We start from the raw sequence: 26232 nt of genomic DNA on the forward strand, positions 1-26232 counted from the left end.
CCTCCTCAGAGGTCTAAGTGCTATCATGTTATTCAAAACAATTGCCTAGCACTTTGGAGGTACTTCACATGTACCTGGTTAATACCTATAACCTAAGGGACTGTGAAAGAAAGCATCACCCAGGGTTACAGGGTACACTCCAGATAAGCCATTAAAGGGTTTACTTTAAGTTACTTAATCATTTAATGCTTTAGACAGTTTGATGTGAAATGTACCTTTCTAAAGACATTTACTGAGTCAGAATGGTTCACCATTCCAGTACTAGGAACCAGACATCAGTATGTCTACAGTACAAATATCAGCATTTTGTCTGCTATTCAAATGATCAGTGAATTTACATATACTGTATGTCTTATAAGGTTTTATATGTCACCCTGATAATGATAAAATAGAACTAAATTTGAAAGAATTTTATTTGGGGTATTTGGCTATTTTTTCATTACAACTCCTGAAGTTGTGGCTATTTGTTTTAAAGTTTCACACAAATACCAAAGTCGAACAAACTGAACTACAAACCAACTAAGACTATTCAGGTGAAAAAGTACAAAGCAAATTTCTTCAGATGCTGGCTGCTTAAGAAAACTGCTGTCCCCTCTGTTGTATTTTCCACCACAGAAACAGGAATCAAGGTAAGAAATACCCAAGCATATAACAGACTGTATAAAGGCCACGCAAAAAAAAAAATCTATCTGTCTCAGTATCCTACCCCATAAACTGGTGAACTGCAAGTGAACTGGTGAGTAGCAAGTAGCTTGTTGTTGATGTCAGTTTCCATTTTCTGCATTGTTCTCCTTCGGCACCTGTGGGTTCAGTTTCTCTCTTTCTCCCTTTTGGCTCTCTGCTGTTGCTTTCTTGAGCCACTAAATGCTTTGGATGTGTGGTTCCTAGTACTATAATAATTCTCTAGAAAGGAACATTTCTGAACTCTCTGAATGATTTTATTTACATCTAAACCATTGAATGATAAGTAATTCTGCAAAATCATTGGAATTCCCCTTTTAACTTTACTTCATGGAAGTAATACCATTGTAAACAGAAGACTTTTTTTTTCTTTTTAAACTGGTTTGTGTTTGTGCAGGTCAGAAGCTGTTTAACTGTCACATGTGCAACACATCATTCTCTACTAAGGGCAGTCTGAAGGTACACATGCGTCTGCACACCGGATCCAAACCTTTCAAGTGTCCGTACTGTGATCTGCGCTTTCGTACATCTGGCCATCGCAAAACACACATCCAGTGCCACCTGCGACAGGGCATCGAGGGCAGGAAAATGAGGCGGGGAGGCGAGAGGACTGCGGGTTCTGCCAGTCAGAACCAGCCTCAGGGCCAGGCTCCTTCAGGGCAGCAGGGTTCTGCAGCCCCAGAAACACTGCCCCCTGTTGGCCTGCTGCATACTGCACCCACAGACCCCAGCATCTACATCCCTACCAATCCCGTCCTCACCGGCCAGTACGAACAGACCCTGCTGCAGCAAGGCATCGTGGGACAGGCCATACTGCCTGCCACCATGTCAGGTAACCTTCATCTACATAAATTAAATAAACACGCACACATAACAAATACACATTCATGCAGCACAGAAATGACAAAAATGAAGAAAATGTCTTGAATGTGAGTAATAGATGTTTTTGCATGATAAATACATAATCAAAATGTAATATTACATTTTCCTATCTCCAGACTATATGTAATTTTTTTTCTTTGGTAAAGAGATCTTTTTATGCATAATGTTAATATATATCTGCATGTCTTGTTGTGGTAGAGGAAAAAATATGTTCTTGACATAATGTTTGTTAATCAAAATCCTAATCATTCTGATTCTCATTTTGATTCTGATTAGCAAACATTAAGATTTCCTCCCCCATGTATTTTTGGACTTAGGCAGTAGAGCAGCAGTAAATAGAGAGGCAGTAGAGCAGCAGTAAAGTAACAGTAAAGAAACAATATAGTTAGTAGAGCAGCAGTAAAGAAATAATAGAGAGCCAGTAGAGCTGCAATAAAGTAACAGTAAAGAAAGAACAGAGAGGCAGTAGAGCTGCAGTAAAGTAACAGTAAAGAAAGAATAGAGAGGCAGTAGAGCTGCAGTAAAGTAACAGTAAAGAAAGAAGAGAGAGGCAGTAGAGTTACAGTAAAGTAACAGTAAAGAAAGAAGAGAGGCAGTAGAGCAGCAGTAAAGTAACAGTAAAGAAACAATATAGTTAGTAGAGCAGCAGTAAAGTAATAGTAAAGAAATAATAGAGAGCCAGTAGAGCTGCAATAAAGTAACGGTAAAGAAAGAACAGAGAGGCAGTAGAGCTGCAGTAAAGTAACAGTAAAGAAAGAATAGAGAGGCAGTAGAGCTGCAGTAAAGTAACAGTAAAGAAAGAATAGAGAGGCAATAGAGCTGCAGTAAAGAAAGAAGGGAGGCAGTAGAGCAGCAGTCAGTAACAGTAAAGAAAGAAGAGAGGCAGTAGAACAGCAGTAAAGTAACAGTAAAGAAAGAAGAGAGGCAGTAGAGCAGTAGTAAAGTAACAGTAAAGAAAGAAGAGTGGCAGTAGTGCAGGAGTAAAGTAACAGTAAAGAAAGAATAGCGAGGCAGTAGAGCTGAAGTAAAGTGACAGTAAACAAAGAATAGAGAGGCAGTAGAGCTGCCGTAAAGTAACAGTAGAGTATCAGTAAATAGAGCAATACAATAGAGGTTTTTATGTACAGAGTGACTGCAAAGTAGCAGCAGAAGAGCAGTAGGACCTATTTTATTGCTGACATAAAATGTTAAAACTATTATAGTAGCAGTTTGAATGTTTGCAGTGTCTCAGTAAATTGACAATAGTGGCAGTAGAGCAGGCTTCAATAATGTGCTCAAAAAAATGCACAAACAGTTTTTTCCCCCCTGAATAACATGCATATTCGTCATTTTTTTAATACAAACATGCAGATTTTTTAATGATACATGCCGCTGACCTTGAATGCCACTATATTTATAAGACGTGACAAGAAAATTTGCCTGTTGACTCATTGTGTTTATCACAAAAAAACCTGGTAAAGAAATGTTGTTAAGAACTGCTGGTTTCCTGCAAGAGTCAAATCTTTTCCCTTACATATTGATGTTTATTCCCTATACAAGAAATGTTATCCTGTTTTCATTTAGAAAACCAAAAAAATATGTAATTTCACTGAGGTGTTCAGACTTTTGTATACAGCTGTATTTGCAGCACACAGCGCATGCTGAGCTAAACTCCCAGCAGCCAAATGACCCTTTTACACAGAAATAAAATTTCATGAATGGAGCATTTGATTGCATTGCAAAATTAAAACTAGGGGAAATGCATTTTATAGAGTTTTTAGGCTTGCTTGAATTTTTGAATGCAGCAACAAGTGTTTATTGACAACAGTTTGTCAAAGTATTTCCGAGCCAGTGTGATGGGTATCATCACAGGAGCAGGTCATTGTTTTAATGCAGTGCTGTTGGAGGGGTGGTTATGGGCATTCATTTGTGCTTCTCCTCCTTGCCCTTAACACACAGATATTTAAGATTCCCTAAATCTTTTAATAATATTATATCCACTGAGGAGGGTGAAATCCCTAAAATTATTGCAGTCACTGATTGCAGACTGTTGTATTTAAAGTGTTGTATTATTTTTTGACTCATGCTGACACATTACAGTAAAAATAACTAGCAAATCGAACTGCTGGTACAAAGATGTACATTGTGTAAATTGGTTAAAGAAGATAATAGAATGGAAAAAAAGAAAGAAAGTGCAAGAAAATAGCATCATAACTCCTGAATGACTGTAAATAATAGTTCTTTATTTTGTCCAAGTATGCAGGAAAAAAAATCTGATTTTTAAATTAAACATCCTTTCTGAATAATAGGAGGAATATAGCAGTAAAAGGGAATAAAAAGTTTATAGTCAAGATTGTGCTCATAGATTTTTCAAATCGGGAGCACCAGTGCTCCGTGGAAAGGTTCTTGGCCTAACATTTAACCCTGTCGGGTAGCAGTAAAGACACAGTAGAGCAGCAATAAGAGAGCTGTGCATTAGTAGTATTTATACACATATAGTAGCAGTAGTAGACTGCTAGTAGTAGTAGTAAAAATAGTAGACTTTTTCACTTGTCCAGTGCTGGACTGCTCCCTCCGCCTGTCAGAAGCTGTCAGATACATTGCTTTGTTGTCTTTAATTCTCTCCCTATTGTCTGTTGAGGCAGACAGATTATAGCAGTGGATATGGATCGTACTTAAGAGATCAGATAACAGATCCACTCTGCACACTGTCTAAACATATAACCATTCATTCAGTTACTGATTACCTGTCACTGACATTTTGCAGCCTAATTTAAGTAAGGTACATACATTTCCTTCTTTAGAGAGATTTTTTATACAGTGCGTAAAAATACTACCAATTGATTAATGGTATCATGAGTCAGAATCACCTGAAATACGGCCTTAAAATCCCCTCCTTTTCTTTCTATATCACAAGTAATCCATCATAATAACACTGATATTATGTAGTTTATGGACATTATCAGTATATTCATACACAAATTTATCAAAGTCACTTTCTTTTTCAAATTAAATAATCCTTATAATAGTGATCCATAAAAAAGTAACAAAACTTTGTGGACATCTTTCTATTTCAAAACATTTCAAACTAATGTTTGTTTTTGTTCCTGTTAGTGTAAAAGAATAATTTGGTACAAAAGGTAGTTCTCTATCCTGGTCCTGAATTAGCATTCTACTCTTAACTCTCTCCATTCACCTCAAGCAGGGCTTGTTGAGGAAACTCAAATGTATCATGGCACTTGTGCTACAGGATTGAGAACCCCACTGTGCTTATTCTTTAGGTATTTTTAGGCTCAACACTGATTTATTTTCATCAAAAAGTCTTCCTTGATATGAAGACACAAAGAGCATGGTTTATGTCAATAATGATTTGATAGTTGTCTGTTCCCAGTTATTGTGAAATTCTTTTGGCTCAAAACTGGTTTAAACAACTAAATTTAATCATAGAAAAACTCAATCAGCCTGTTTAAACAACCTAATCAACATATATCCGTATTCAGTTGATAGCACTAACACCTTAGATCTAAAATTTGGACTACTCAATATAAGATCACTAAACTCTAAAGCAGTCATCGTATATGTAATTATAAGTGATCATAAATTTGACATTTTCTGTCTCACCGAAACATGGGTTAGACCAGATGAATATTCAGCTTTAAATGAAGCAACCCCTGTAGGCTATAATTATGCACATAGGCCAAGATTATCAGCCAAGGGAGGTGGAGTCTGTGTAACCTACCAAAATATTCTAGATATTAGTCAGAAACAAAAAAGAACGCATTTTCATTAATTAATAGTTACATGCCACCAGGGCCCTACTCTGAATTTTTAAAAGAATTTAGTGATTTCGCTGCAAACCTGGCTGTGTGCAATGATAAAGTAATAATTGTAGGAGATTTTAATATTCACTTTGAGAAGGTAGATGACCCTCTAAAAAAGGCATTTACTTCAATTCTAGACTCTGTTTGTATTACTCAAAATGTAACAGGGCCTACACACTACTGTACTCACACGTTAGATTTAGTTTTGACACTCTTAACATAGACAAGCTTAATATCCTACCGCAAACCTCAGCAGTCTCCGACCATTTCTTAATTTCATATGAGCTACGTTTTAGCCATAATATATGTACGTCCCCTTGTTATTCTACAAAGCGCTCAATAAAACCTTTTACCGCCCTACAATTTATAGAAAATCTGCCAGAACTATCAATGCCAGTTTTCACTCCATCAGACCCAATGGAACTAGATTTACTAACCGATTATTTAGAAAATACCTTCTGATCCACTTTAGAAAATAAGGCAGAAAATGCTCGCCCCATGGTACAATAATAAAACCTGTACCTTAAAACAAACAGTTCGGAAACTAGAGCGGAAATGGCGACAAACCAAGCTGGAAGTGTTCCATTCTGCCTGGAAGGACAGCCTTATAGAGTATAGAAATCGGGATCGAGAATAATAAATATAATACTAGAATTCTGTTTAGTGTGATTTCCCAAATCACAAAAAATCATGCAGGTACTGAATCAGAAATCCCAGCAACTCTCACCAGTGAAGTTTTTATGGACTTCTTTAATGATAAAATTGAAAATATTAGACAACAAATTCAACCCACAGTATTAAATCCAACTTGGCTGTCATCTGACTTGGCTGATATAAAACAAAACACAGTTGTAGAAAAGACCCTGAAAACTTTTCACCCACTCCCGCAGCCAGAGCTAGAGAAGATTATCTCCTCTGCAAATTGCACAACCTGCATACTCAATGCAATTCCCTCAAAATTACTCAAAGAAGTACTGCCAGTCATTATAAACCCTCTTTTAACTATAGTAAACTCATCCCTTAGTTTAGGCTATGTTCCCAAAGCTTTTAAACTAGCAGTTATCAAACCCCTGATCAAGAAACCAAATCTTGATGTTAGCATACTGTCTAATTATAGGCCTATTTCTAATTTACCATTTATATCAAAGATCTTAGAAAAAGCTGTGGCCCAACAACTTAGTTCATATCTACATAAGAACCATATATATGAAAAATTCCAAGCTGGATTCAGGCCACATCACAGCACTGAGACATCTCTAGTTAAGATAACTAATGATTTTCTTCTTGCCTCCGATCAAGGCTACGTATCCCTGTTAGTGCTACTTGACCTCAGCACAGCTTTCGATACAATAGACCACAATATTCTCCTAGAAGGGTTAGAAAACATGGTTGGAATCACAGGAACAGCCCTATCATGGTTCCAGTCTTACCCAACAGAACATTATCAGTTCGTCAGTCTAAACAATTTATCTTCCAATTATTCAAAAGTAAGATTTGGAATTCCACAGGGCTCTATTTTAGGACCATTTTTTTACACTATACATGTTACCATTAGGCACAGTTATAAGCAACCATGGCATCAACTTTCATTGTTACGTAGAGGATACGCAACTGTACATATCAGCCAAGCCTGGTGACAAATACAGGTTAAAGAAAATGGAGGACTGTGTAAAAGACGTGAAAGGCTGGAAGTTACAGAACTTCCTCCTACTAAACAGTAACAAACCAGAGTTTTTCCTTCTGGGTCCAAAATTAGCAAGAAATAAATTACCAGATTTAATTTTAAATCTTGCTGACTTTCCAGTCACACCTGGCTCACTAGCAAAAAATCTTGGCATCATAATTGATTCAGATTTATCATTCAATCAACACACAGGCAGCATCACTAGAACAGCTTTTCTATATCTTCGCAAAATTGCCAAAATAAGAAATGCCCTATCCCTGCGTGATGCAGAAACACTAGTACATGCCTTTATTACAGGATGTACAAGCAGGAATTTAAGCAAACTTCAACTAGTCCAAAAAACCACAGACAGGGTCCTCACTAAAACTAGAAAATTTGATCATATCAGTTCAGTGCTATCATCACTTCATTGGCTGCCTGTTAAATCCTGTATTGATTATAAAATTATTTTATTGACATATAAGGCCCTACATGGGCTCGCTCCTGCAAGACCTTATTTCCCATTACGAGCCATCACGACTACTCAGATCCCAGAGCGCTGGCTTATTAATAGTTCCTAGAATTCATAAGGCTGCAGCTGGGGGAAGAGCTTTTTCTTATAAAGCCCCCAAACTCTGGAATGATCTTCCAGAAAATGTTCAGGACTCAGACACAGTCTCAATCTTTAAAGTTAGGCTGAAAACTCACTTGTTCAGTTTAGCTTTTGGTAGGTAATGTTCCCCCTTAGATAAAGGCAGCAGATCCAGGGGTCCATGGACTCAGAGAATTATAGTAAACTGAGACGCTGGTGCTGTCGTCCTGCTGCTTGCATGCGGTCACTCAGGTTTGTGGATGGTGGAGCGGAGGGATGCCAAACTGTTTCAGAGTACTCTTGTGTCTGTGTGTCCTTCTGGTTCTCTCCTTTTAGTTAAGCTGTCATAGTCAGATCTGCCGGAGTCATTAGCCACACTCTGTAAATGTTTACATCCCTTGTTTTACGTACAAACAGACAGAATAAAACTAATTCCATCTCCCTGCTTTTTTCCGGGTATACAATCGCCCACATGTCCAGCTGAAGGACGACTGGCTGTCGAGCCCTGCTGCTACCCACTTCAGACCAGCTGCCCACACCCCAGCTACCACCACCTACCTTGGACTAGCTGCCCACCCTACACTGATGTTTTCATAGACTCCTAGCTATTATCTACTACTAATACTACTGCTATTAATATTAGTAGTATAATCACTTGTAGGTAGTTTGACCAGAGGAGGATGGGTCTCCCCTGGTGAGCCTGGTTCCTCCCAGGGTTTCTTCCTCAGTTCTGAGGGAGTTTTTCCTTGCCACTGTTGCCCCTGGCTTACCTGCCAGGGGGTTTTTACATTCTTTTTAAAACTTTGTCTTTTCTGGAATTACGGGAAGCTGCTTTGTCACAACATCCGTGGTAAAAAGCGCTATACAAATAAATTTGATTTGATTTGATAAATGCTGAAGAGTGCTTACTTCACAAAAAGGGGATGAACTGGGAGGCCTATGGCATAATTCCCAGTGTAGGGCTTTTAGAAGTTGTTCCTTCAGTTTTACAATTTTTCCATAGTGATAAAATCTAAACAGTTTTCTGATAGTAGGTATATGCTACATTTTCAAAGTGAAATAATCCTGAACTTTTATATTCAGTGGACCATATAAACATATAATTGAACTGTAGTTCAACGGTTACAGACTGTAGTCCAAGGTGCAAATTAAAGGGACTCCTCGAGTATCTTGAACCCCCTAATTAACCTCTTGGACTCCCTGAATGTTTCAAAATCAAAATTCTGAGGGGTCCCTGAAAATATGCTTTTTTTTTTGACATTCTACTGTCCGTTAATGGGAGAAACTCAAACACAAATTCAGGGGAAGGTCATTGTTTATCTTGCTTACCCCATAATCTGCAAACTTCTGTCTTAACTAACTAGAGATGCAGCACTGGCCAGCACTGAAGCTGACTGGTTACCCAGTTGGTCATTTAGAGCCTAACAACTGTAATTACACTCAGAACTATACTTAAAAGAAGAACAAACATTTTCATGCCATTGATGCTTCCAGAAGCACCACGGTGGTGAGTGCATTAGCAGCCAGTCAACAACAGAGTTGCCAGCCAAAATGGGATCCCTTGAATACCAGGCCGTATTTCACACACTGCTGTAGTCCACCTGTTTCTGTGCATTCTTTGTTAGCCCCCTTTCACCCTATTCTTTAATGATCAGAACCCCACCACACAGCAGGTATTTGGGTAACTAATTCACAGCACTGCAGTGACACCGATGTGGTGGTGGTGGTGTGTTGTGCTCATATGAGTGGATCAGACACAGCAGTGCTGAGAGATTTTAAACACTTAGTGTCACTGCTGGACTGAAAATAGTCCATCAAGCAAAAACTTCCAGCCAACAGCGTCCTGTGACCACTGATGAATGACTGGAGGATGACCGATATGAAGTGTGTTTCAACAGATGAGCTATTGTCTCTGACTTTACAAGGTGGACCAAGAAGGTAGGAGTGTCTAATAGTGTGGAGAGTGAGTGGACACAGTGTTGGCCACCTACCATGTTGGTCAAACTTGTAGATGTGAAAACAGAGCTCATCTGTTGATCCAGTTTGTTACTCATCTTCCAAAGTTTAGTTTAAAAACTCTAGCAGCACTGCTGTGTCTGATCCATCTGTACCGGCATAATGCACACTACAGGATAATTTGGCCAGTTTTGAAGCCAATTTCCTCCTACCACCAGTCACAAATAATTTTCCTAATAACACTGTGATCTTAAATGATGATCTGTGTGGGGTGATTATAATTCAATCTTTACTCCTCGGATCTACTCCCAGTGCAGGCAGAGATGGCCCGATTGTGAATCGTAAATATCAAACATGATTAATACTTACGACTGAGTTTCTTGTAGTGTTGGATGGACGCTCATTCTCTGCAATATGTATAAGCCGGTTGACCCCTTCATTTTTTTTGGCCATTTGCTTCATCTACATTTTGTCTTATGCTTGGCTTTTTTTGTGCAAAAAGTGCTGAACACCAGCAAAGCAATGGAATTGCTGTCATTCACCTTGTTTGTTTAGATTTAAAGTTGCATTAGTTTGCAAGAAATCCTACAATGTAGCAGCCGGCTTCTTTTTCAGATTTTCCTGTTCCACCTTAAATTGGGCTGCAGTTACATTCTGGTTACGTTCTGGTAATAAGTGGAGCATAACAGTCATCCTGCTAATGGATGGACTTTTAAATGCACTGAAAAGGTTAAAACAGCTGACATATGATTGCTTTTTGCAGTTTATTTTCAGTCCCTGCCAAAGCCTTAGGTCATGAAGCTAGTGCAGAAATGAATCCTCAAAGTTTTGATGACAAACTGTATTAGTTCCAACTCTACACATTCAGACAGTGAGTTTATTGTGTAATAGGAGCAAAATATGTTATCTACTTCATGACCAATGCTATTCATTAGTGAAATAGATATGACGAGGCTGAAGTTGCACCTTAAATAATGCATTAGTTACATTCTGGCAAAGTATGGCTTATATGTTCATGTCACTGATCAACTCTATCAGCAAATCGCTGATCGCATATTTGGGCTGAAAATGGTTCGATATTGATACATAGCCGATCAATCTTTCCTGCTATGCAGTTTACGCTGTTACTCTACTATGGTTGGCTGCCTACAATTGTTTTAAATCTGCCCTTCTGTGTGTATTTATGTTGCAGCTGGTGGTGATCTGACAGTCTCTCTGACTGAAGGTTTAGCCACTTTAGAGGGAATTCAACTACAACTCGCTCCAGCGAGCCTCCTCTGCCCTAACGTACAGATCTCCGGAATAGACACAACAAATATCAACAACATTACACTACAGGTAACATACATGTGCACAGTAAACCACTTTGTTGAGTTCTAAAGTTAAAATCCCCCCATCTTCCAGTCAGATACATTTTACTCAATTCCAAAATTAAAATCGCCACCGGAAAATGGAAAAGCCATTTGAATAACTGGAACATTTTCTACCTTTAAGAAACACACAGATGTTTGTTTATCAGGCTCAAAACAACAATTTGAGTAAAAATATTTCATAGAGCACATTTTACTTTTACTGAACAACGTGAAAAAACTTTGAAAATCTTAGCTACATAGGTCATCTTGTCAGTTGTTGTAACCCTTGCTTTATGTTATTTTGTGTGTGTGTGTGTGTGCATGTGTGCAGATTGACTCCAGTATTCTTCAGCAGACCCTTCAGCAGAGTGGTTTACTTTCACACACTCTAAGTGGAGATTCTCAAACACATTCTGCTACACACCTGCTGGCAACTACCGGTGAAGCTTCAGTTCCAGCCAATGTCGTCATCCAGCCAGTCAACAGCCTACCTCTACAGAACCCACCAACTCCAGCCAGCGTTGCCATTGGCAACCTCACTGAGCAAGACAACACAGGTCTCATACACATACACTTGTTCTCAGACATAAGAGAATGAGTTACACTCTAGGTCCATAAGGTGCTCTTAGCATCTCATATATTTATATATTTATCCCTTGGGGACCTAGATTGTAATACATTCTCTTTCTCACACACACATACATTCAGCAGGCTTAAGATTTTTGGGTACATTGTCTTTAAACAACTTAATTCAAATAGTTCAATGCTTTGTTTTAGAATCATAATGTTTTTAAGTGAGTAAATCAAAACAAAGGAACCTGTCAAATTTATAGGCCACTCCAAAAGATTTTTTTTCTTTATTTAATCATCTCGAACCCACACCCACCCACACACACCCCCCAATGACATTACCAATTACTAAAAGTGATGTGTGTGTGTGTGTGTGTGTGTGTGTGTGTGTGTGTGTGTGTGTGTGTGTGTGTCCGTCCTCTGCAGGCTCAGAGCAGTTGGCCCAGGTTGTTGGGGGTGGGGCTGGGGGTCCGGAGATCACTCTCACCATCAGCAACTCCAGCCTCACCCAAGCTCTTACACACCCCCACACACACTCCGCCAACACACCAGCCAGCAGCAACCAGGAGATCACACTTACTATATCAGGTACAGTACACACACATACACACACACACCAGGCCCCCAGAATTCTGGCCATATGGAAAAAAAAGTTCATAGATATCTATGAAAATATTAATATTAAATATGTTAAAGGTCAACATGTACAAGTTCTTGCATCCTTATCACTTTTTCCACCTTAAATAAACAAAAAAGACTAACAAGCAGTGGTGAACGAGGTACACAAACCATGTACTTGAGTTAAAGCAGAAACAACCAAGGTAAAATATTACTCTAGTAAAAGTAGAAGTTCCTCCCTTTAGACCTCCACTTGAGTAAAAGTACTAAAGTATTTGCATTCAAATGTACTTAAGTATCGAAGGTAAAAGTAAAAAATAATTGCTCTAATGTCCTGTTATCATTTTTATAACATGACACTTGCTTCATTAACTCATTTAGGTGAAAATACTCCAGTGTCTCTCTTGATAAACCAGTCTTTTAATAGAATATCATTAATTAGTCTGACGTTGATGTCTAACGTCAATTATCATTAACTCAAAACACTGAAGGCAAACAATTTCTGCATGGTGCTGCATGGCAGCTTTATAACTAAAATTAACAAGCATTAGTGAAAGAATTGGTCGCTCTCAGGAGCTCAGTAAATTCCAGCATGGTACCGTGATCGCTGACACCAGCCACAAGTCCAGTCGTGAAATTTCCTCACTACTAAATATTCCACAGTCAACTGTCAGTGGTATTATAACAAAGTGTGGGGTTGTTTTTTTCAAGAGTTGGGCTCAGCCCCTTAGTTCCAGTGAAGTGGAAGCAATTGGGAATGACAGCAACTCGGCCACGAAGTGGTTGGCCACGTAAAATGACAGAACGGGGTCAACAGATGCTGAGGCACATTGTGCGCAGAGGTCGCCGACTTTCTGCGGAGTCACTCACTACAGACCTCCGAACTTCATGTGTCCTTCAGATCAGCTCAAGAACAGTGTAGAGAGCTTCATAGAATGGGTTTCCATGGCCGAGCAGCTGCATCCAAGCCTTACATCGCCAAGCGCAATGCGAAGCATGGAATGCAGTGGTGTAAAGCGCCGCCCCTGGACTCTAGAGAAGTGGAGACGTGTTCTCTGGAGTGACCAATCACGCTTCTCTGTCTGCCAGTCCGATGGATGAGTCTGGGTTTGGTGGTTGCCAGGAGGGGTGGTTGTGGTGTGAGGTTATTTTTTTCAAGAGTTGGGCTCAGCCCCTTAGTTCCAGTGAAAGGAACTCTTAATGCTTCAGTGCCAATTTTGGGCAATTTCATGCTCCCAACTTTGTGGGAACAGTTTGTATTTATGTATTTATGGCATTTTGGCTGACGCTCTTATCCAGAGCGACTTACAATTTGATCATTTTACACAGGTAGGCCAAGGTGGTGTTAGGAGTCTTGCCCAAGGACCCTTATTGGTACAGTGTAGGGTGCTTGCCCTGGTGGGTGATTGAACCCCAGTCTACAGCGTAGAAGGCAAAGGTGTTAACCACTACACTAACCAACACCGGGGACGGCCCCTTCCTGTTCCAACATGATTGCGCACCAGTGCACAAAGCAAGGTCCATAAAGGCCTGAAGGAGTCAGTTTGGTGTGGAAGAACTTGACTGGCTGGACAGAGTCCAGACCTCAACCCGATAGAACACCTTTGGGATGAATTAGAATGGAGACTTCGAGCCAGGGCTTCTAGTCCAACATCAGTGTCTGACCTTCAAACATTCCCATAAACACACTCCTAACCCTTGTGGAAAGCCTTCCTAGAAGAGTTGACGCTGTTATAGCTGCATAGGGTGGTCCGACATGATATTAAACCTTATGGAATTCAGAGTCGGTGTATATATATCGCTGTTGTCGGAACAAAGCCTTGTATCTCCAAAATGGTAACTTTGCAGGAGAAGGAAAAAACTTTTAATGTAAGTCAGTGGAACCGGAATTTTTTCCAAGTCATTTTGGGCCATTTCTTTTAGTCTATTCATCATGAAATTTCCACATAGGAAAGGGCAACAGGTATTTTCCAGTTATGTCAAAAACTGAAAAACAACAAAAATGGAGATATGAGATTTTGTTCCAACAGCAGCAATATATTTCTTTTTATATACACTGCTCAAAAAAATAAAGGGAACACTTAAACAACACAATATAAAGTAAATCAAACTTCTGTAAAATCAAACTGTCCACTTAGAAAGCAACACTGATTGACAATCAATTTCACAGCTGTTGTGCAAATGGAATAGACAACAGGTGCAAATTATTAGCAATTAGCAAGACACACTCAATGAAGGAGTGGTTCTGCAGGTGGGGACCACAGACCACTTCTCAGTACCTATGCTTTCTGGCTGATGTTTTGGTCACTTTTGAATGTTGGTGGTGCTTTCACACTCGTGGTAGCATGAGACGGACTCTACAACCCACACAAGTGGCTCAGGTAGTGCAGCTCATCCAGGATGGCACATCAATGCAAGCTGTGGCAAGAAGGTTTGCTGTGTCTGTCAGCGTAGTTTCAAAAGGCTGGAGGCGCTACCAGGAGACAGGCCAGTACACTAGGAGAAGTGGAGGAGGCCGTAGGAGGGCAACAACCCAGCAGCAGGACCGCTACCTCTGCCTTTGTGCAAGGAGGAACAGGAAGAGCACTGCCAAAAGTGCAAAGTGACCTCCAGCAGGCCACAAATGTGCATGTGTCTGCACAAACGGTTAGAAACCGACTCCATGAGGATGGGAAGAGTGCCCGACGTCCACAGATGTGGGTTGTGCTCACAGCCCAACACCGTGCAGGTCACTTGGCATTTGCCAAAGAAAACACATGGATTGGCAAATTCGCCACTGGCGCCCTGTGCTCTTCACAGATGAAAGCAGGTTCACACTGAGCACATGTGACAGAGTCTGGAGACGCTGTGGAGAGTGATCTGCTGCCTGCAACATCCTTCAGCATGACCGGTTTGGCAGTGGGTCAGTAATGGTGTGGGGTGGCATTTCTTTGGAGGGCTCGCTCCATCCACCAACGCCACATTGCACCACAGACTGTCCGGATGCTTTAGTCCAGGTCTGGGAGGATATCCCTCAGGAGACCATCCGCCACCTCATCAGGAGCATGCCCAGGCGTTGTAGGGAGGTCATACAGGCACGTGGAGGCCACACACAATCCTGAGCCTCATTTTGACTTGTTTTAAGGACATTACATCAAAGTTGGATCAGCCTGTAGTGTGTTTTTCCACTTTAATTTTGTGTGTGACTCCAAATCCAGGCCTCCATTGGTTAATAAATTTGATTTCCATTGATTATTTTTGTGTGATTTTGTTGTCGGCACATTCAACTTTGTACAGAACAAAGTATTCAATGAGAATACTTCATTCATTCAGATCTAGGATGTGTTATTTGAGTGTTCCCTTTATTTTTTTGAGCAGTGTATATTATTTTTATTTAAATTCTATAAGGGGGCTACGCACCTACGCACCTTCTCACTCACTTTCCACCTGTGTAAATGTAATGTGACAATAAACGCGATTTGATTTGGATTAAGAATGGGATCTCACTCAATTTCATATGCGTGTGAACAGCGAATAATTTTGGCAATATAGTGTGTGTGTGTATGTGTAACGCTTGTGTGTATGTGTGTGTATATGTGTGTATGTATGTACACATTATATTTCCACACACGCGTGACCTTGAGTGACATCTCGTTCTTAAGCCATAGGGTTTAATATGATGTCAGCCCACCCTTTGCGGCTTTAACAGCTTCAGCTCCTCTGGGAAGGCACAACCCCAAATGTAAATAACAACAGAATGCAACGATTTGCAAATTTCATAAACCCACATTTTACAGTAGAACAAAGGACATAAGATGTATATCAGATGACATTTTGCCATTTTATGAAAAACATTAACTCATTTAGAAAATGATGGCAGCAAAGAAGTTGGGACAGGGCCATGTCTACCGTTGTGTAGCATCCCGTCTTCTTTTACCAACAGTCTGGAGATGTCTGAGAATTGAAGAGAGCAATTTCTGGAGTTCTGGGAGAGGAATGTTGTCCCATTCTTGTCAGATGTAGGATTCTAGCTGCCCAACACTCCTGGGTTTTCTTTGCTGGGTTTTTTGTCTCATAATGCACCAAAGGTTTTCTGCTGGTGAAACGTCTGCAAGCAGGCCATGCTGTTGTGATGGATGCAGTATGTGTTTAGCATTGTCTTTCTGAAATATGCAAGGCCTGAAAGATGTTGTCTGGATGGGAGCAGATGTTGCCAAAATCAGTTTATTTCGTTCAGGCTTCACAGATGTGCGAGACACGTATGACGTGTGTACTAATGCCCCTCCCATACCAATGGGAAAGCTGGCTTTTTAACTATGTGCTAAAAACAAGCTGGGAGGTCTTTAGTCTGGAGTCCAATATTTCCAAAAAGAATTTAAAATTTTGATTAATTGGGCCATAGGACACTTTTCCACTTCGCCTCAGTCCATCTTAAATGACCTTGGGCCCAGAGAAATTTCTGGATTCTGTTTATAATATGGTTTCTTCTTTGCATGATACAGCTTACACTTGCATTTGTGGATTGCATGGCAATCTGTGTTCAAAGACGGTGATTTCTGGAAGTGTCCCTGAGCCCATGCAGCGAATTCCAGTACAGAATCATGCCTGTTTTTTTTTGTTTTTTTTTTATGCAGTGCCGTCTGAGGGGCGGAAGATCATAAGCATCCAGTATTGACCATCGGTCATGTCCCTTGCATACAGGGATTTTTTCTGTTCTATTTTCTATTGTGAATAAAATATGGGTCTATGAGGTTTGCAAATCATTATTCTGTTTTTATTTACATTTCTTTTCATAAATTTCTCACAGCACCCCATCTTTTTTGGAATCAGGCTTGGGTGTATGTATGTATGTATGTATGTATGCATGTGTGTGTGTCTGTGTATATGTGTGTGTGTGTGTGTGTGTGTGTATATATATGTGTATATATATATATATATATATATATATATATATACATACACTTTTTCTTTCTGTGGTTCTGTCTAGGTCAAGATCTGCTGGCCCAGTCCTGTGGGAATGCTGGAGCAGAAGTAAGTGGGGCATTGAGACTGACTACAGCTCATACCAGTGTCAGCTCTGAGCAGCTCCTCCCACACAGTCCTGCCCCCGCTGGCATGGCAGGTGAGAACCACAGCAGCATTGTTTACTTAAAAAGGAATGCACTAGATAATGCTCATGTGGTCATTCCAACAAATTGTAATACACTGCAGCAGTGGTTCCCAAACCGTAGTGCACATATATCCAGTGATACAGCAGATGACTTTGGGGGTACAAAAAAAAAATATTCCATTACCTGGTGGCACAATAACACAGAGAACACTTTGCCGATACAGACAACATAAACAGCTCTTCAGCTCTGCACTCCACTTACCAACATCTGAACAAGAAAATATCCCTGAAACTTAGCGGTGACAAACACATGCTCCAATAGGTATTTTGTTCTTTATTTATTATTATTTCTGTAAAAGAAATGAATGCATTTCAACTGCATCCATATGTTTTTGAGAGGTATCTATTGGCAAATTTTACTGAATATAACAGGAAATATAACAGGAAAACACCAACATGTTACTATTTATGGGAATGTCTTAAAAATGCACAACCTGTAAATCTGTGAAAGTTTCTTTTGTAATCCATTCAAGGTTGTAGAGGTGGTAGTGGTTCTTTTGAGTGTGTTATTGTCAGATTAAACTGAACCATGTAAATAATATCTTATTATAATACATTATTTATTGCATGAATGAGGCTTTGAATGATGGCAGCCACAGACTAAGATATCATTTAAATAATAGTCAATAGATTGAGTTATAGAAGTAATTGTTTGGTGCAGCCCCTCTGAGACTATTGTTATGATACATTTTGTACAATTTTTAATACCTTTGTGTGTGTGTGTGTTGCCATAGTTACGACGCTGGCTCCCAGCACCTCTCTCCCCCAGAACCTTGTGATGTCATCAGCAGGCGTGGCCAGTGATGGCAGTGTCACACTCACCCTTGCAGACACACAGATGCTGGATACAGTCACACTCAACCTGAACTCACAGGTACACACACACACACACACACACAACCTGCACACTGTCAGCCAGACTAATCTGAATCTTGACTAGAGTTTCAGTGATAGGGCCAACCGCACCAGAATATGGCTTCACAAGGGGTCTGAGGATCTCATCTCGGTACTTAATAGGAGTCAGGCTACCTCTGGCGAGCACATGGAGGGCTGTGCAGCCCTCCAAATAAATGCCACCCCACACCATTACTGACCCACTGCCAAACCGGTCATGCTGAAGAATGTTGCAGGCAGCAGATCGCTCTCCACGGTGTCTCCAGACTCTGTCAACGTCTGTCACATGTGCTCAGTGTGAACCTGAACCTGCTTTCATCTGTGAAGAGCACAGGGCGCCAGTGGCGAATTTGCCAATCCTGGTGTTCTCTGGCAAATGCCAATCGTCCTGCACGGTGTTGGGCTGTGAGCACAACCCCCATCTGTGGACGTCGGGCCCTCATACCATCCTCATGGAGTCGGTTTCTAACCGTTTGTGCAGACACATGCACATTTGTGGCCTGCTGGAGGTCATTTTGCAGGGATCTGGCAGTGCTCTTCCTGTTCCTCCTTGCACAAAGGCAGAGGTAGCAGTCCTACTGCTGGGTTGTTGCCCTCTTACGGCCTCCTCCACGTCTCCTGGTGTACTGGCCTGTCTCCTGGTAGCGCCTCCTGCCTCTGGACACTACGCTGACAGACACAACAAACCTTCTTGCCACAGCTCGCATTGATGTGCCATCCTGGATGAGCTGCACTACCTGAGCCACTTGTGTGGGTTGTAGAGCCCGTCTCATGCTACCATGAATGTGAAAGCACCACCAACATTCAACAGTGACCAAAATATCAGCCAGAAAGCATAGGTACTGAGAAGTGGTCTGTGGTCCCCACCTGCAGAACCACTGTATTGGTCTGTGGTCCCCACCTGCAGAACCACTTTATTGAGTGTGTCTTGCTAATCGCCAATAATTTCCACCTGTTGTCTATTCCATTTGCACAACAGCTGTGAAATTGATTGTCAATCAGTGTTGCTTCCTAAGTGGACAGTTTGATTTCACAGAAGTTTGATTTACTTGGAGTTATATTGTGTTGTTTAAGTGTTCCCTTTATTTTTCTGAGCAGTGTTTATATATATATATATATATATACATTATTATTATTATTATTATTATTATTATTATTAAAATTGCTTGTAGCTTTCCAACATCGATGCAATTGAATCGCCAACTTTGCATTGGTGCGTCACAATGCATTTTACCCTAAGTATATGCACCCTAATTATAAGTGTGTGTGTGTGCACGCTTGTGCGTGTGTATGCGCGCTTGTGCATGTGTGCGCGCTTGTGCGTGTGTGCGCGCTTGTGCGCGTGTGTGCATACGCGCACGCAGGGTCAGCAGTTTCCAGCTGTGACTGAGCAGGGGTCAGCAGTGCAGCCAGCCAACAACACACAGCAGGTCATACTGGTTGGCCACCCAGCAGAAAACACACCACATCAGGAGGGACTCAAGGTCTGTGTGTGTGTGTGTGTGTGTGTGTGTGTGTGTGTGTGTGTGTGTGTGTGTGTGTGATCAATCTACTTAAAATCTAATAAATTAACTGATTTAAACATTAAAAACATTTAGAATATTTAATTCACCTCTACAAGTGGAGACTTTCAGTTTTCAGCCAAAACAATAAAAAACAAAAATTATTTTTGCAAGTAATTTTGAGGATAATGGCAGAAATAATATTCACTGTGTAAATAAAAAGGAAAATTCTAAAAATAAACACTTTAGTTGGTTTTTGGTGTTGGGTTTCTGTCAAGAGGTAAACTGAAAGAAATCTGTTTGTATCACAAACCAGAAACCTACTTTATGGAAGTAAGAACTGGCAGGGGCTTTGAGCTGTGCAGATGTGGCTTGGGCACTGTTGCATTCTAAAATGTGTCTTGCACCACCAGTGTGCTTTCCCCTGGTGAACTTTCACAGCGTTCACAGTTAGACCAGCCCCTTGCGAAAATGATTTATTTGCATGAACACACATACGATACATCATGACCTCTTCGTTCTGATAGAGCAGGCGAAGCAGGTCACATCTACATGTTTAGTTGTTGTAGCTGTTAAAATGACAGATTTTTCACCCCCTTGAGTACTGAATGTCTTGTCCACCATAAGAATGCATGTTGAGAAGGGCTGTTTGTTCATTTCTCATGCACTGAGTCTGAGTGCGGTCATTTGTGTTCATATACTTGCCTTGAGTATGTTTCTGTTCCTCAGTCTCTCTGTCGGTCTGCCCCTTGTTATCCAGTTTACATTTGTGGAGTTTGTATTAATCATCCCGGTAACAATCACCCTGAGTTGTGTATAGTTACATATCTGTGTATTTCTCTGTAGTCCTTGTAGTATTTATAGTCCTCTGTATTTATTGTCACAACCTTATTCCCTGCCATGTGTTGTTTATGGTTTATATTTTTCACTATTGCTCTTTAGTTGTTCCTGTTCGTTGTTTATGTTGATTTGCTTTATTTTGCTTGTTTTCTAATGTCTGTTAGTTTGTTTGTTTGCCCATTTCCAAGTTTATTTGTCCATTGTGTTTTCTGTGTTCCCTTTGTTTTTTATGGATCCTCCCTTACTTTCCATTTCAACCTATACTCTCAATTTTTGTGGCATATGTTTGACTGTATATTTATTGATAATAGATTAATTGCTTTGTTTAAGCAATATACAACACACATGAAATGTAAACTTTGTTTCTAGCACCTGCCATCTATGAACAATTCATCCAAAAGTAGAGCAAGTGTAAATGTTGTAACTTACCTCATACATGAGGTTAATTCAGGTTCATTTGTAATAGATTGAAGGGGTAGTTGTAACTGTTGCTAAAAAAGTGTGAGAAAATTATGCAAACACAGTTAATGCAATATAATTATTGTGTTTGAACCAGACAAGATTTTCAACCTGTAATTTGTCTGTTTCTCTACATAGTTTATTAGCCCCCCCATTACCGTGTTCCACAGAGCAGGTATTTTTAGGTTATGAATCATTCTCAGCACTGCAATGACACTTAGATGGTGGCAGCGTATCAGTGTGTGTTACAAGTGGATAAGATGCAGCAATGCTGCTGGATTTTTTTTTTTTTTACATACTATGTCCATTCACTGTCCACTCTATTAGACACACCTACCTTTTCGGTTCACCTTGTATACGTAAAATCAGAGACAATAGCTCGTCTGTTGCTGCAGTTTTGTTAGTCATCCTCTAGTCCTTCAGTGGTCCAAGGATGCCGTCCACAGGATGCTGTTGGTTAGAATTTTTCGTGAACTATTCTTAATCCTGTAATGACACTGAGTTATTAAAAAATTCCAGCACCACTAATGAGTCCGGTGCACTCCTATCAGCGTAACATACACTATATTTCCAAAGGTATTCACTCACCCATCCAAATCATTGAATTCAGGTGTTCCAATCACTTCCATGGCCACAGGTGTATAAAACCAAGCCCCTAGGCCTGCAGACTGCTTCTACAAACATTAGTGAAGCAATGGGTTGCTCTCAGGAGCTCAGTGAATTCCAGCATGGTACCGTGATCGGATGCCACGTATGCAACAAGTCCAGTCGTGAAATTTCCTCACTGCTAAACATTCCACAGTCAACTGCCAGTGGTATTATAACAAAGTGGAAGCAATTGGGAACGACAGCAACTCGACCACGAAGTGGTTGGCCACGTAAAATGACAGAGCGGGGGTCAGTGGATGCTGAGGCGCATAGTGCTGCAGAGTCAATCACTACAGACCTCCAAACTTCATGTGGCCTTCAGATCAGCGTAGAGAGCTTCATGGAATGGGTTTCCATGGCCGAGCAGCTGCATCCAAGCCTTACATCACCAAGCGCAATGCATGGAATGCAGTGGTGTAAGCGCTGCCACTGGACTCTAGAGCAGTGGAGACGTGTTCTCTGGAGTGACCAATCGCGCTTCTCTGTCTGCCAATCTGATGGACAAGTCTGGGTTTGGCAGTTGCCAGGAGAACTGTACTTGTCTGACTGCATTGTGCCGTAAAGTTTGGTGGAGGGGGGATTATGATGTGGAGTTGTTTTTCAGGAGTTGGGCTCAGTTCCTTAGTTCCAGTGAAAGGAACTCTTAAAACTTGGACAATTTCATGCTCCCGACTTTGTGGGAACAGTTTGGGGACGGCCCCTTCCTGTTCCAATATGACTGTGCACCAGTGCACAAAGCAGGTCCATAAAGACATGGATGAGCGAGATTGGTGTGGAAGAACTTGACTGACCTGCACAGAGTCCGGACTTCAACCCGACAGAACACCTTTGGGATGAATTAGAGCGGAGACTGCGAGCCAGGCCTTCTCGTTCAATGTCAGTGTCTGACCTCACAAATGTGCTTCTGGAAGAATGGTCAAAAATTCCCATAAACACATTCCTATTCCTTGTGGAAAGTCTTCCCAGAAGAGTTGAAGCTCTTATAGCTGCAAAGGGAGGGCTGAAATCATATTAAACCCTATGGATTAAGAATGGGATCTCACTCAATTTTGTATGTGTGTGAAAACAGACAAGCAGATACTTTTGGAAATATAGTGTGTAATAACATAACATCATGTCCGTGTCACTATGGTACTGAGAATGATCCAACACCCAAGTAATAGTTGCTCCGTGGTAGTCCTTTCGGGGTCCAGACCATTAAAGAACAGAATGAAGGGAGGTTAGTGAAGTATACAGAGAAACAGAGGGACTGTCTGTAATTGTAGAACTACAAAGTGTACCTCCTAAGGTAAGTGGAGCTGATAAAGTGGATAATGGTTGAACACTGTTTCAGTGTACATTGTTTGAGTTTGTATGTAAATGGAAATGTGTTTGCGTGTGTTTAGATTGTGGAAGGCCAGGCTGAAGTGAAGGGGTCAGAGGTGGATGTCCAGCTGAATCAGTGTTTTTACTGCAGTCAGACTTTACCCACGGCAAACGCTCTGCGCCGCCACTGCAGGACCATGCACGGCAAGGAGCGCTGCCATGTGTGCCGTGTGTGCAGCAAAGCCTTTAAACGTGCAACACACCTCAAGGTAAACATCAATGCTTTATTTTTTTTTTTATTACTCATCATCACAGTACTGGCCTTTTCAATATTAGCCTTGTGTCTGTGTGCTCCAGCAAAAGTAAACAATTTTGGTAATGCAAGTTGATCTCTAATTATGTTGCAACAAGAGTCCACAGTGCCTTTTTTAATTAGTGGTGTCAAACTTAACATGTTGACAGTCGCATTTGACTTTTTTGTGTGTTAGAAGGAGCTGCATCATACCCGAGGGTTGAAATGAACAATTTTTATACTATCAAAGCCATCTCAGGTAAAAAAGCCAGGAAAAAAATACCTAAACATACCTAAACTTTGTAGGTTCTCAAATAAAAAAGCTTAGTATCTTAACTCTCCTGAGTGGTGCAACCGTCTAAGCGTTGGTCCTGTCATCAGGAGATCGAGATCGTCCCGTCATCAAGAGTTCGATCCCTGGTGATGTTACAGTCGTCCATAGCTGGGAGTCCTAGAGAGCAGAATTGGCCTCGCATCTGGGTGGTAGGATGGCCCCCCCATCTACCCCATCACTCAACACTATACTAGTCAGTGCAGGCGTCTGTTAGCTGACGTAACAGATCTGGCGGTTGTCTCTTTCCTCAGAGCGCGTTCGGCTGTCCCGTGATGTTGCGTGAGCAGCAATTCCAAAAGAAGCGGTGGCTGGTTTCACAGGTCTCGGAGGAAGCCTGTGCTGCTTTCACCCTTCAAGTGTGGATCGTATCATGTGGTTTGAGGGAGTCCTAACTAGTGTTTGGAATTTAAGAAATTGTGGACAAAGGTGGGTAAAAAAAAAATTTAAAAAAAATAAATAAAAATAATGCCTTAATTCCATAAATGGTTAACAGTAATTTTTAAAATATAGTTAAGACATATTAGTCTTTATACGGTTAGAGCCATCTGTATGGTTCCACCATATAATGTTGATGCTTGTGTGCTGTTACCATGACTACGTTACTCTCATTCAATGACGGCTTTTTAAATGGCTGGTTCTACTGACAACCCTCTTGGTAAAACCAAAGTAGTTTCAAGGTTTTTAGAACCAGATGCATCCCTAGTTTTAGAACCAGTTTTAGAACTCACAAACTCACCAGAGTTATAGAATGGATCTAGTGTTTTAAGGCTACTCATAGATACATGTCTATAGATTACATCACTGTAGTCTAAGTTTAAATGATACTTATTAGACCCATAATGGGGAAATTTCACCTCTGCATTTAACCCATCCGTGAAGTGAAACACCACATACACACTCTTGGGTGCACACACGCTAGGGGGCAGTGAGTACACTTGCCCGGAGCAGTGGGCAGCCCTATCCACGGTGCCCAGGGAGCAGCTGGGGGTTAGGTGTCTTGCTCAAGGACGCTTCAGTCATGTAATGTCAGCGCTGGGAATCGAACCGGCAACCTTCCAGTCACAGGGTCAGTTCCCTAACCTCCAGCCTACATTTACTGATGGGCTTATTAATATGATATTTAATTTAATTTATCCAGCCATATGCCAGGGTACTTACATTCTTTGACTCAGTACTGGATCCCATCAGGGTGTTGATATTCACAGTGTGCATTTGTTTTCTTCGCATTTAAAACTTGCTTATGCTTGTACAGAGCAATGCTACATGAATAGTTTCAGCTGAACAATACATTCATGTGTCATCTGCATACAAGTACACTTTGCTGTCAGAGGCAGACACGGCAAGATCATGAATATATAAATTCGATAAGACTTGACCAAGGATTGAACCTTCGTAGTTTTGGGCCCAGTGTATTGCATTTTTATTAAATTGTTTGTAAGCTATTTTAAAAAAGCAAAGTGCTTCTTTCAGTCTAAGGATGAAAAGAAGATTTGAAAGAATTGGGGTAGCAGAGATGGTGCTTTGTTTGGCTATTCACTAAAGATTGTGAAATTTTAGCTAAGCATGACTGTAATCATTTAGATGTGGTGCATTGATTCCTTTGCATAAGGGAACAGTATGAGCTATCCTCCAGATGTTGGAAATTCTACAGAATAAAATAGAAAGATGAAAAATGTATGTAATATATTCTACAATAAACAAGCAGCAAGGCATGAGAAATAAGTGATAAGTGATACTTTTTTGATCCCACAACCGGGGAAATTCCACCTTAACCCATCCATGAAGTGAAACACCACATACACACTAGTGAACACACACACTAGGGGGCAGTGAGCACACTTGCCCGGAGCGGTGGGCAGCCCTATCTACGGCGCCCGGGGAGCAGTTGGGGGTTAGGTGTCTTGCTCAAGGACACCTCAGTCATGGACTGGGGATCGAACCGGCAACCTTCTGGTTACAGGGCCAGATCCCTAACCTCCAGCCCACGACTAGGCTTACATCACACAATGTCAGCTGGTATTGAACGCTAGTGTAAAGTAAATGAGCACAATATCAGCCCAATACACAATACCACTATCGGTATCGATGCAGCCCACATTTCCAGCTACTGCACATGTCTTTATTACGGAGGTACATCGAGTTATCTGACATATCAAGTATATTTTAAAATCAATACCCAGCATAAAATCATTAATTTAGCAGTGCTAACAGGAGAATTGCGTTAAAGGAAATTGACGTTGTCTTTTTATTTGGCAGCTTTTTTGTTGAATTTCCATTCTGCCTTAACTGTATCTATACAGTCACCTTAGTTTAACTGCTGTACTATTTATGGTGGAATGGAAAACAGGAAATGTGAATAAGAAGTTAAAACTTCAGCTTCGTTAAGTTTCTCAAATCATTTGTCTCATCGATGTATCATATGCTTTTCCATTGTGAACACTGATTCAAGTCCAACATGCAAATGATCAGGGAGGATACAACTTTAACCTTACCCCTAAGAAAATAAAGACAAAAGATTATTTATTATTAAATTATACATAGTAAATAAAACTGTATACCATTTTCTTAACTGTAGACACTGTGAAGCTTGACTCTCTCATAACATGCTCATGAATGTCATCATTGAAGTGTTTGCCTGCCTTTTATTGTGCAGCTCAGGTCCTCTGCAGTCACCTTGCAATAAAAAGGACTGTCT

At 40.7% G+C, this 26232-nt stretch overlaps 1 protein-coding gene across 6 annotated transcripts in view; it reads left to right on the forward strand.

The window, feature by feature from the left end:
* LOC108441788 (zinc finger protein 236) overlaps nucleotides 1–26232 on the forward strand; it is a 113397-nt gene that overhangs the window by 63328 nt on the left and 23837 nt on the right. For 4 of the 6 annotated variants that reach the window (XM_017721494.2, XM_017721495.2, XM_017721491.2 and 1 more), the window contains 8 exons: nucleotides 1079–1513; nucleotides 10767–10912; nucleotides 11258–11483; nucleotides 11923–12084; nucleotides 17081–17215; nucleotides 17998–18137; nucleotides 19522–19641; nucleotides 22992–23180. In XM_017721494.2, coding sequence (XP_017576983.1) covers nucleotides 1079–1513; nucleotides 10767–10912; nucleotides 11258–11483; nucleotides 11923–12084; nucleotides 17081–17215; nucleotides 17998–18137; nucleotides 19522–19641; nucleotides 22992–23180 — 1553 coding nt within the window. The remainder of the gene's footprint in view (nucleotides 1–1078; nucleotides 1514–10766; nucleotides 10913–11257; nucleotides 11484–11922; nucleotides 12085–17080; nucleotides 17216–17997; nucleotides 18138–19521; nucleotides 19642–22991; nucleotides 23181–26232) is intronic. The other 2 variants (XM_017721493.2, XM_037531196.1) reach the window with 2 other exon arrangements.

The sequence above is a fragment of the Pygocentrus nattereri genome, chromosome 19 (assembly GCF_015220715.1).
Source record: "Pygocentrus nattereri isolate fPygNat1 chromosome 19, fPygNat1.pri, whole genome shotgun sequence".
NCBI classification, from domain to species: domain Eukaryota; kingdom Metazoa; phylum Chordata; class Actinopteri; order Characiformes; family Serrasalmidae; genus Pygocentrus; species Pygocentrus nattereri.